We start from the raw sequence: 10,979 nt of genomic DNA on the forward strand, positions 1-10,979 counted from the left end.
TCCCGACCCGCGTTTCTCCGCCAGAGAACGAGGAAGGCCAGAGCAGAACTTCCGAGCGGTCTCAGGGTGGCCGGACCTGGAGTGGGATGGTGGCTGAGCCCCTTCCTAGCCCTGCGACTTTGAGCAGGTGTTTGAGGGCGGCCTTCCCCCGCAGGGAACGTGGAGGCGCGAGCCACCTCTCGTGGGTGCAGAGAGGAATCCATGAGATACGCAAAGTGCCATGAAGGCACTCAGTGAAATGATAACGGACTTTTCTTTTGAACGCGGGAAGGGCCGGACGTCCTTGAGTTTGCGTTTCCTTCCTAAAAGCTACTTGGGGTGAAGCAAGCCAGGCCTGGTCTGGTCTGTCCTGCTCCGGGAGGATGCGTGCTGAGGCTTCTCCGAAGCTCTCTTTCACGTTGTTGAGCACGCCTCCCACCTGCTTCTCTTCTTTGAGGACGTCGACCCTGTACTTCACCCGCACCTTGAGCTCTCCAGCATCACTCTTATCATCTGCTGTACATTTTTACTTTGATGAGCAACCATTGCTGTAAATTTCAGTATTTCTAAAACCCACGAAACATCTTTCCCCCCAGCCGTGAAATCTGGGCATTGGCTTCCAACTTTGTTTCCCTGGGTACTGTTCGTTACCAGTCACTACTTCTGCATTTTCCTTCAAGATCGTTCTCACATTTATCTCTTCATTTCTTTTACTGCCTGCGTTAGTATGTTCCTCCATGTTACTGGTCCTTTCTCTCCACCCCCCAGCACTGGCTGCTAGGCTAAATTTCAGCAGTTGCCATTGTCAATATGAGGCTTTCCTTCAGGGGCTCCCAGCTGTTTGCCAGATCACAGTTTAAATGCCTCAACATGGCATTCAAGACTCTCCACTCAGACTCCCAACTATCTTTCTATTTATTATTATTATTTCTTCATGTAGGCTCCATGTTCAGTGTGGAATGTGAACTCACACTTCTGAGATCAAGAGTTGAATGCTTAGCAGACGGAGCAGACTTCTGCACTCCCTCATTGCTCTCTAATCCAGCTGAACTCATCTACCTCATCAGCTTTGTCCCCTCAATGAAACATTACCCCCTCCTCCTAACCACACCTATCTCCGCAGTTTTGCTCTGACATTTGCCAATCTTATCGTTCCTACACCTCCTCTGGCCCCCTTTCCTTCCCAGCCAAGTTTTTGAGTAGTCTACAGTCACAGCTTGTATTTCCTTAACATCTTCACTCCCTAACTCACCACACTTAGGATTCAGCTCTCTCCATCCCACTCAAACTGCTTTATCATGGAGACTTTTTCCTCCTTAGCTAACATCTCAGCATTAGCTGCTATACAGTAGTTGAAAGCTGGTGGTTCAAGGCTTTGATTTGATTTTCCCTGGTCTCCCCATTTTCAACAGGGACAAGAACTAGGGTAGGAATGTATCAAGAAATTTAGCATCACTATCTTAAACTTGGCCTCATGCATTAACCTGCCTGATTGCTAAAGGCATTTTAGTATGCTATAGTACCAAATCCTCCCATAGTGACTCAAGTCATTTTTTTACCCCTAGCTAGTGTGGTATAATGAGCAGAACACAGGCTTGGAGTGAAGACAGATTCGGCCTGGATTCCTAGGCCTGTTTCTAACCAGCTGTGTGAACTTGGACAAGTTACCTAACCTCTGAGCCTGAGTGCTCACATGGATAAAATGAAGATAATCATGCCAATATGGGGTGGATGGGTGAGGAAGGTGGCTCTCAGATGAGATATTGTGCCTAAGGCAGCACTTACGATGCCTTTCCTGTAGGGCCTGCTCCAGGGTGTCCCTTTTCTCACCTCCTCCACTGGTCCCCCTAAATGATGGCACCTGCCACCCCCCACCCCAGCCATAGGCTCTCCATGCAGCTGTGTCTACTTAAAGCCCTGCCCCTTAAAGGGCCTTCCCCACTGTTCCTGGAGGTGACATCTGAACATCAAGTTTATAGTTCTGAGCCTCTCATCTCACTTCTGATTCTGTAGGAAAACAGGCTCTATTCTATCCTCACTTCACTCACCACTCCCTCTGGGGCTCTCAGCTAGCTGCTCCTGAGTCCCTCTATGTCCCGAGAGCATCCTTACCATCCTGACATGGCCCTTTCTTTGCTTACACTCCCTCCCTGGGCAATTTTACTCCCACCCATGGCTTCAATCACCATCTAAACCTACCCCCTAAACCTGTCTCTACTTCAGGCCTTCCTGCAGTCCTGGATCTAAGTTTCCTACCATTCTTTGGATGTCCCTTTAACACACCTTCCCCCATTTTGGCTTTCCTTCTCAGAATGAAGCCCAAAGTTTTCTCCCCACTGTTGTGTACTGAATGCTTGTATACCTCCCCAAATTCATATTATTAAAGCTCTAAGCCCCAACATTACGGTATTTGGTGGTGGGGTGTTTAGGAGGTAACGGATTAGATGAGATCATGAACGTAGGGTCCTCACAATGTGATTAGTGCCCTTGTAAAAGGAAAATATCGTTTTTTCCCCTCCCCTTGCATGTGAGGACATAGAAAGCGACATTCTGCAAGCCAGGAATATTCCTCACCAGAAACCAAATTGACCAGCACCTAGTTCTTGGACTTCCTAGCTTCCAGAACTTTAAGGAAGTTTCTGTTGTTTAAGCCAGTTTACAGTTCTTATTGGCAGCCTGAGCAGACTAATAAACCCAGAAAACTCTGTTATCTGGTGTCTGCTCTTGCCTCTGACCACTCTCCCTCCTTCTCTCTTTATTCACTCAGTTTTACACACAGTCTTCCTTGAGTTCTTCAGACAGGCCAAGCATACTCAGACATCAAGGCCTTGACAGTTCACTTGGTGTGAATCCGTGAGTTTTGCAGGAAAAGGGGTATCCATAACTCCCAAAATTTATGAAGAATGTTTTGCATTTGCACTTTCTTAGGGATAGGACTTGTAGCTTCTATCAGATTCTCAATTTGAGCACCAGTACCCTGACCCCAAAACAATAAATTGCTCTGAGTGTCTCCCCCTCCCATCTACCCTTCACAGTGCTGTTGCTTAACCATCTAAAACAGACTTGGTGCTGTCATCACTCCTTCAGTTTTAAACCATAACTGTCTCCCCACTCCCTAGAGGGTAGCCAGTACATCAAGCCTCTCACTGCCCAGGTTCAGCTTACTGGTCAAGCTTCATTTCCCATTCCCAGTGCTCCTTGAATACGGCACACACCTGCTGACTTCCTTGCCTTTGCACTTGCAGTGCCTTCTGCCTGGATGTTTTCCCACCCCGTTTTTACCTGGTGAACTTGAACTCATCCTTTGGGGCCCAGTCCCAAAGGCAGCTCCTACAGCTGGCCTCACCCAGCAGCCAGCCGGCCACACTTCCTTGGTGTGACTGGGCGCTCAGTCTCACCTCCTTAGGAACATCACCTGGACCGCAGGGAGCTGTTTATGTGAGTGTGTGTGAGGTGTGTTGTGAGAATGTGTCCTCTGGTGTGTGAGGGCAGATGCCCTGCCTCCGACAAGCTGAATGGAAGAATGAATTCCTCCTCCTCCTCAGGCTACACAGAGCAGTACCACGTTCTCTCCTATTATCCTTTAAGGCAGAAAGACATAACTCTAATAAAGTTTATTGGTTTTCTTTCATTGGCTCTGGTTCAGCTTTGGAAGAACTCTCTGGGTTCTTCTGGCCTTGTTTCTGGGCTGCTGCTGCTTTAGCTTTTAAGGCCCTTTTCTGCTTCTTGAGCTTTTGGGCCTCTTGGAAGACCTGGGGATGAAAGGGAGCAGAAGAAACTGTAATCCCATGTAAAGCCTCAGGCATAGAGCAGGTGGGATGGGCACAGACCTCCCTGGGTGGGCACGCCAGACTTTCTCCATGGGAATGATGGCTTGTGAGCCTCCTTGGGGTCTGGGGGCCAGTTCCGTGCCTCAGGCAGGAACAGACAACCCTCCCTGCTGCTCTCTCCACCACCGTCCCACAGTGGGGCCAACCAAAGCAGCAATTCTGACTCGTACCCGAATGCACAGGGCCTTTTTGGCTGCCAAGCGTCGGTGGGGTTTCCGGTTGTACAAAGGAGGGAGGGTGTACTCTATCCCCAGTTCCTTGCATGTCTTCTCGAAGACACTGTAGTTGGTCTTACGGAGGGTTTTAAGCATCTTTTTCCTCTGGTCGATGCTCATCAGCAGATAGCGCTTGTGGGCTTTGTCCTGAGAGAGAGGTGGTACATTACCTTTAGTATTCTATAAGTGAGTGGTGTGCCACTTTACGGTAACAAAGGACGGTCATTGTATCATCTCACTGAATCCTCCTGACAATCTGATGCAAATATTAGTGTAATTCTGGGGGAGGTATTGTCACTGTTATTCCCATTTTATAGAGGGAGAAAAAGAAAGGCTCAAAGATGTCACCTGATTCATAGAATGTCCTAGAACTGTACAGGGCAGGGACCTTGTGTGAAGTCAGGTCTTGAATCTGCATCTACAGGTTTCACTCCAAATCTCATGCTCTTTCCCCTACACTCCCTGCTCAGCCTCCCCACACTTTGGCCAACTGTCAGCTGGGGTGGAGAGAAGGGAAGGCCATCTTGGATTCCTCAATGAGGGACCTCTGCAGTGGGGCTGCTGTTCCACACTCCAAACGAGCAAAAATCTCATCTCCAAAGAGCTGGCTGAGGCGGCTCCAAGGACCACCGAGTGCCACCCCTGCACGGTGCTGGGACGTCTGGATTTACAAAGGTGCGTTTGTTAAAAAAACCTGCAGTTGCCCAATTACAGCAGCACCATGCCCAGTGCTGTGCTGGGGTATGGCATCGTGGTTAAGAGTACGGGCCCTGCAAGGATGCAGAGAAAGAGGAACCCTCCTCCACTGTTGGTGGGAATGTAAGCTGGTGCAGCTACCTTGGAAAACAGTATGGAGGATCCTCAAAAAGTTGAAAATAGAGCTACCCTACGACCCAGCAATCGCACTACTGGGTATTTACCCTAAAGATGCAAATGTAGTGATCCGAAGGGGCACATGCACCCGAATGTTTATAGCAACAATGTCCACAGTAGCCAAACTATGGAAAAAGCCTAGATGTCCATCAACAGATGAGTCGATAAAGAAGATGTAGTATTTATATACAATGTAAAACTATGCAAAAACCGTCAAAAACCTGAAATCTTGCCATTTGCAATGACGTGGATGGAACTAGAGGGTATGATGCTGAGCGAAATAAGTCAATCAGAGAAAGACAATTATCATATGATCTGCCTGATATGAGGAATTTGAGAGGCAAGGCAGAGGGTTGTGGGGGCATAGGGAAGAAAAAAAAATGAAACAAAATGGGACTGGGAGGGAGACAAACCTCAGGAAACAAACTGAGGGTTGCTGGGGGGTGGGGGCTAGGGAGAGGGTAGCTGGATGATGGACATTGGGGAGGGTATGTGCTATGGTGAGTGCTATGAATTGTGTAAGCGTGACGATTCGGACTTGTACCCCTGAAGCAAAAAATACCTTATATGTTAATTAAAAATAAAAAAAGTATGGGCCCTGGAGCAAGATCACCTAGTTTCAAGTCCTAGCACATCATTTCCCAGTGCTGTGCCTTGAGGATAAGTTAATCACCTCATGCCTGCATCATTCCTCTGTAAAATGGAAGAGGAGGATAGTTATGAGTTAAATGAGCTGAAGCACGGGAAGTACTCAGCACAGGCCTAGTACTTCACATGACCATGCTGGTGCTTTATTATTTATGTAGTTCTTGCAATCCTGTCAGCAGGTACTGTTATGATCCCCACTTTACTTACGAACAGGAAAACTGAGGCTTGGGCACATAAAGTAACTTCCCCAAAGTCACACGTCTGGTCAGTGGGAATAGCAAAGCTGAGAATTTGAACTGAGTCCAAGAATATTCAAAAAATATTTACTGAGCATCCACCATGTGCCAGACACTGCGGCCGTGTCCTGAAGTTGGTTTTCTGGACCATGGGTGACACTCACCGAAGCCCTGTAAGGCTCCCATTTCCCACTGGAGGCAGGAGGGAAATGTCTGGCCCACTGGAGCTGAGGGACGGGCACCCTGGTGCTATAGCCACTCGGCTTCTCCAGCTGCTTCCCTGCACCCAGAGCCCATGACCTCTCAGACTCTGCTGGTCTTAGCCGTGAGCGATACCCAAGGCTTACCTTTCGGTGTTTCTGCATGTGCTCTTCATAATTGCGGATTTTGACAGTCAGGGCAACAACTGAAACCACAAACCACAGAGGCTGAGAGCTGGCACAGAGGAAGGAAGGGCCCGGGCTTGGGTTATGTTTTAAGACCTCTCGGAGTAACAATCACCAATGCTCTGGTGCAGCTCTCCACAATTCCCAAAGTACTCTGAATGTCAAGCGCTCAGAAGACTTTGGATTATCTTCCTTTCAGAAAGCAAAGCCTAAAGAAGGAACGTTCCTTAATCTTTTAAAGGTGTCCTCCCCAGACCATAGCAAATAGCATTCTTAATAGTAAAACTTCAGAGCACTCCTGTCAAATTCAGGAATTAGCCTATGATACATGCTCTCATTCTTAATGATTCACCACGGCACTGGCTGTCCTAGCCAATGCAGGAAGATCAGGTTCCAGAACCGACAAGGGTCCACTCCTTGCCTCTCCTCTTCCAGCTGCCACCCTTAGCTCTGTTTTCACAATATCTGTCCTTGGGCAGCCTCTTGTTTGATTCCTTCCTGAACTACAAAGATGGGGGCAAAGGCAGAAGCAGAAGGTGGCCCCAAGGAGACGCTCTCACTACAGCAGGCCCTTCCGTAAACACGATGAGTTTTGGGAGCATTGTAGGGTGAGGCGGAACCTGGGCCCTGACCACCTGGCCCTTCGTACCACCTTAGCAGCAGGGTAGAGAGAGACCCAGACAAGGTCTGGTTCCTGAGACTTGCCTAAGCTCACAAGAGAGGTGTGAGGAGGGACCTGGGAGCTAACTCCTGCGTCCTGGTGGGCAGTTTTCATTGCCCTGGGTCCTTCTTGTCTCTTGCTTCATCAGGCCACGTCTAATACCTGGTGCCCTTGTAGAGAAGGGCCCTGGATCGAGTGCTAGCTAGGAGACTCCCCTGCACTCCCTCTCCCCAAGGGCCCCCTGACCAACTTCGAGCCTCCAGGGAGCTGGTGTCCTCAGGGTTTGCCACGACCTTGTTCATCAGCTGCTGTTGCTTGATTTTTAGCTTCTCCTTCTGTTGAAGATAGAGACAGAGAATCTGTGAAATCTGCCCTCTCCTAAGAAATAGCCAAATACCTCAAAGGCCCTGGGTGCAGTCATGGAAATGAGGCCATAAAGCTTAGCACCTGGCTTCACTCTGTTCATCAGGACATGGCCTTTGTCAGCGCGTGGCTATCAACATCTGGATAAGCCCAAGGCCAATGGCAGGTGACACAGCTTGTTAGAGGAGAGTGCTCAAACTGTGCTCATTCATTCAGGCATTAGATCATTCCTGAGTACCTACTCAGTTGGGTGTTGGGGGCTAGGGATAAGTGGTTTGTTGGAGGCTGGGGGCTAGGGATACAGTGAGAGAACAAGAGCATCCCCACCCTGGAGAGGCCTGTTCTGGGGGGTGGACAAGTGGACCTGGAATTCCAGTGGGATAAATGCTGTTTTAAGTTGAGAGGCACGGGATGGAGGTGTTACCACAGTAGGAGGGAGTCCCAGAGAAGAGGACTGGGAGAGGCTGAGGTCTGGCGCACGTCACTCACCTGGTTTGCCATTTCTAAAGACAAGAGTCTTCTCACGACGTCTTCAAACCTGTTGGGGAAAAGCACAGCAATGAGAGACAGGTGTGGGGGAAAGGGGAAAAGGGAATCAATGCTGTTTCCGTTTTCGTTTGAAAAGCAAGAATGATCGAGAATTTCTTTTATAACAAAAGTGTCTCTGTGGAAGTGGAGAGCCCTTTCTCAGGGATTCAAAGTCAGCAGGAATCTGATCTGCTGTGCTGAGAACATGGAATGATGTGATAACTGTACAAAATTGGGGCTTTTAGCTGGAGTGTTCCAAGGTCCTCACAGGGAGGGCAAAGGGAGGATTTTCATTTCAGCTGGAATATGGGTCAGTCTGTCTTGAGACATTTTGATTCTATAATCATTGTTTTTTTCCTCCTGTCACACGGTATAGCAGAAGGGACGGGCCAGCTCTGGCTGTATAGGGCAGGGGCTGGGCAGAAGGATCCGGTGTCTTTGGTGTCTTTCAGCCCTGAACGCCAGGAGGTCTATGATATTGGGCAGACATTACTAATCCATAAAATGGGGACACTAATTCTTTCCTCACAGGGCTTTTATGAGGATCAAGAGATGAGAGATCTCACAAAGACCCATGAGGCATGTTGCCTATCTGAACCACAGTAGGAAAAAAGGCAAGCAGTTAAGCTCCATGAACTCCATTCTGACCCTGCTGCCCCTCAGCAAGCCTGGGCTTCAGTAGTTCTCGCCAGATTCTACCATCAAGCTTCAGATACAGCGGGCCAGGCCTCAAAGCCACGGTCTTCCCTCTTTCCTCCCCAATCCTCTTACAGCCCCCTGCCTCATAAAAGAGATTTATTTCTGCTTACTTCTCAATTCCAGGAATGTTCTGGTAGTCTTTGAGCAGCGTGGAAGGGGGTGGGTCATCTTCTTGGAGGGGCTGGACTGTCAAGTGTGGGGAGAGAAAACACCCAGAGTCAACTCTCACTGCCCATGCTCCCTGTCCTGGCTTTTCTCACCAACTCTGTCACAGACACCCAGGGCCTCAAGCAAGGCACTAGAGATCTCTGGGCTCAGCCTCTCCTTTGCAAACCCTACAGGCAACTGTCTTGATATTGCACACTGGGAGTGGATCACCTTTCCTAAGGTCCCATATTGTGTCTTTCCCTCTCACACCACTTTAGATTCGCCACTAGGATGGGTTGTTTTGTGGACGGCCCGAGTTTGACTCTCTTCAAAGAGGAGGAAACCAAGGCCTCCACCACAGAAGGGCAGACACAAAGCGTCTACCTATACTCTAGGTAAGCCTGGGTGGTGCCAGGACGCTTTCTCTAGGGCTAGCTCATTCTCTCTCAAAGCCGGTCCGCAAGCTCCAGCTCCCACCCTCCCCCGGCCTCTCTCCCCACCCCAGAAAGGCTTCAGGCTACAGCCTGGTGGCAAGGCGGATGTGGGGGTCTTCTGCTCAGGACCTCTGGCCAACGCGTCTGCCCACTCCATCAAGTGGTTTTAACTAGCCACCTCCGTCCCTTTGGCCACCCGGCGCCCCTCCAGGAAGTGCCTCTCTGCCGAAGTCCCACCCCAGAGCTCCTACCTGGTTTCCCGGCGGCATATCCGCGAACGGCCTGGAGGATGACACCTACGCAGAAGAGAGAGGGCTGAGGCCCAGCTCCTTAACGAGTCCAGCCTCCATTCCTTTCTGTGCTCTCCGTATTACCCCTCCTGCACGGTCTTTGCGTCTCGGCGCCTTATCGTCGCCCCATTTCGTCCGCATCCCGCTGCCCCACGCCTTTCCCACCTCGTCTCACTTCTTCCCCGCCCATCGGCCTTTCCCCCTCATCCTGACGCTGCTCTTCTCCCGTATCCTCCACCTCCGTCTAACTCCACTTCCCTCATTGCATTGCCCCTCTTCTCAGCGCCTCACCTCGAGTACAGGGAAGGGCCCACTGGCGGGAGGGCGGCCTGGCACACGCTCCGTCTGGCAGCCCAAGGACTGGGGCCTGGGCTACTGCCTGGGTCCGAAGTGACCTCAGAGCCCTCCACGCCGTCCTCAGCATCGTGACTTGTGACACCGCGGGGCCGGCGCCACGGCCACTGTCCCTTTCGCCGCAGGGACGGGGTTACATGGGCGCCGCCATGCTGCCTCAGGCTCGACCAATGGAGCGCAGTTGCGAGACTGGAGCAGATGAGGACCGAGAGAATGGATTAGAAAGGCAAGACTTGGGGTGCGGCAGGGTTGGGTCCAGGGGAGGGGTCTGGTTGGCAGCGCCGCAGGGCTGGAGGCTGGGTGGTTGCGGGCCTGGTTAGTGGTGTGCGGCGATGTATAAATTCTAAAATGCCGTTTTTTCCTTGGGCATGCAACCCGCCCTTAATCCCACTCTATGTTTCTTTTGGAGGTTTTCTCGGGGCCTGCCTGTCTTCTTCCCCAACCTAGTCTTTCTGCCTCCTCTCCCACCACGTTCCAGGATGAGGCCCCGCAAGAGGTACTGGGATTCATTCAGCCTCCTGTGGGGCAGCCTTGTAAGCCTCATGATGAAGGTCGCTGATTTTGGAATGGAACAGCCCTGGGCTGATTGAAGCGCAGCTGCTTACTCACTGTGATCTTGTGGGCAAACCACCCCACCTTTGTGGGCCATGGTGTACTCATTCACCAAAGTGGAACGGTATTTACTCTTTAGGTTGCTGGAGTATTAACTGAGGCAGTTGTGTGCAAGGGATCTGCTTGCAATATAGGAGGCATTCAATAAGTATTTGATGTGATAATATTTGTGAAATGAGGGGTGTAAAGACAACTACAAATTAAAAGCAGGAAACATAAAATTTTTTTTTTAAGATTTTATTTATTTATTTGACAGAGAGAAATCACAAGTAGTCGGAGAGGCAGGCAGAGAGAGAGAGAGAGAGAGAGAGAGAGAGAGAAGCAGGCTCCCTGCTGAGCAGAGAGCCCGATGCGGGACTCGATCCCAGGACCCCGAGATCATGACCTGAGCTGAAGGCAGCGGCTTAACCCACTGAGCCACCCAGGTGCCCAGGAAACATAAATTTTTAATGAAATAAAAATAACACTTTAATTCTCCCTTGGTGCAAAAAAGGAAAAAGCTCTCCTCCCCCTCATTTTTTGTAAGCACTGACTTTTGAAGAGTTGTAATTGTGAATTCTTTCTCTTTTATTTATTTATTTGACAGAGAGAGATCACAAGTAGGCAGAGAGAGGAGGAAGCAGGCTCCCTGCTGAGCAGAGAGCCTGATTTGGGGCTCGATCCCAGGACCCTGGGATCATGACCTGAGCTGAAAGCAAAGGCTTTAACACACTGAGCCACCCAG

General features: G+C 50.1%; 1 protein-coding gene across 1 annotated transcript; it reads right to left on the minus strand.

Moving 5' to 3' along the window:
- Window positions 1–3,578: 3,578 nt before the first annotated feature.
- MRPS15 (mitochondrial ribosomal protein S15) lies at window positions 3,579–9,829 on the minus strand. Its single transcript, XM_004740768.3, has 8 exons — window positions 9,581–9,829; window positions 9,251–9,295; window positions 8,529–8,604; window positions 7,681–7,729; window positions 7,079–7,163; window positions 6,129–6,187; window positions 3,980–4,171; window positions 3,579–3,731 (listed from the first exon to the last, which is right to left on the minus strand). Exons 1-8 carry the CDS (start codon window positions 9,711–9,713, stop codon window positions 3,594–3,596), a joined length of 777 nt encoding a protein of 258 aa, XP_004740825.1. The 5' UTR covers window positions 9,714–9,829; the 3' UTR covers window positions 3,579–3,593.
- Between the last annotated feature and the right edge of the window lie 1,150 nt (window positions 9,830–10,979).

The sequence above is a fragment of the Mustela putorius genome, unplaced genomic scaffold (genome assembly GCF_011764305.1).
Source record: "Mustela putorius furo isolate JIRA1106 unplaced genomic scaffold, ASM1176430v1.1 tig00003853_pilon_pilon_pilon, whole genome shotgun sequence".
NCBI lineage: Eukaryota > Metazoa > Chordata > Mammalia > Carnivora > Mustelidae > Mustela > Mustela putorius.

Excerpts from the sequence above, each read along its gene's own strand:
- MRPS15 (XM_004740768.3), bottom strand. The coding sequence starts at position 9,713 with ATGCTGAGGACGGCGTGGAGGGCTCTGAGGTCACTTCGGACCCAGGCA. Across the intron at positions 6,188-7,078 it reads CAGCTCCCTGGAGGCTCGAA|TTGTTGCCCTGACTGTCAAA; the intron begins GTTGGTCAGGGG and ends TTGTGGTTTCAG. Across the intron at positions 3,732-3,979 it reads AAAAGGCCCTGTGCATTCGG|GTCTTCCAAGAGGCCCAAAA; the intron begins GTACGAGTCAGA and ends TTTCATCCCCAG.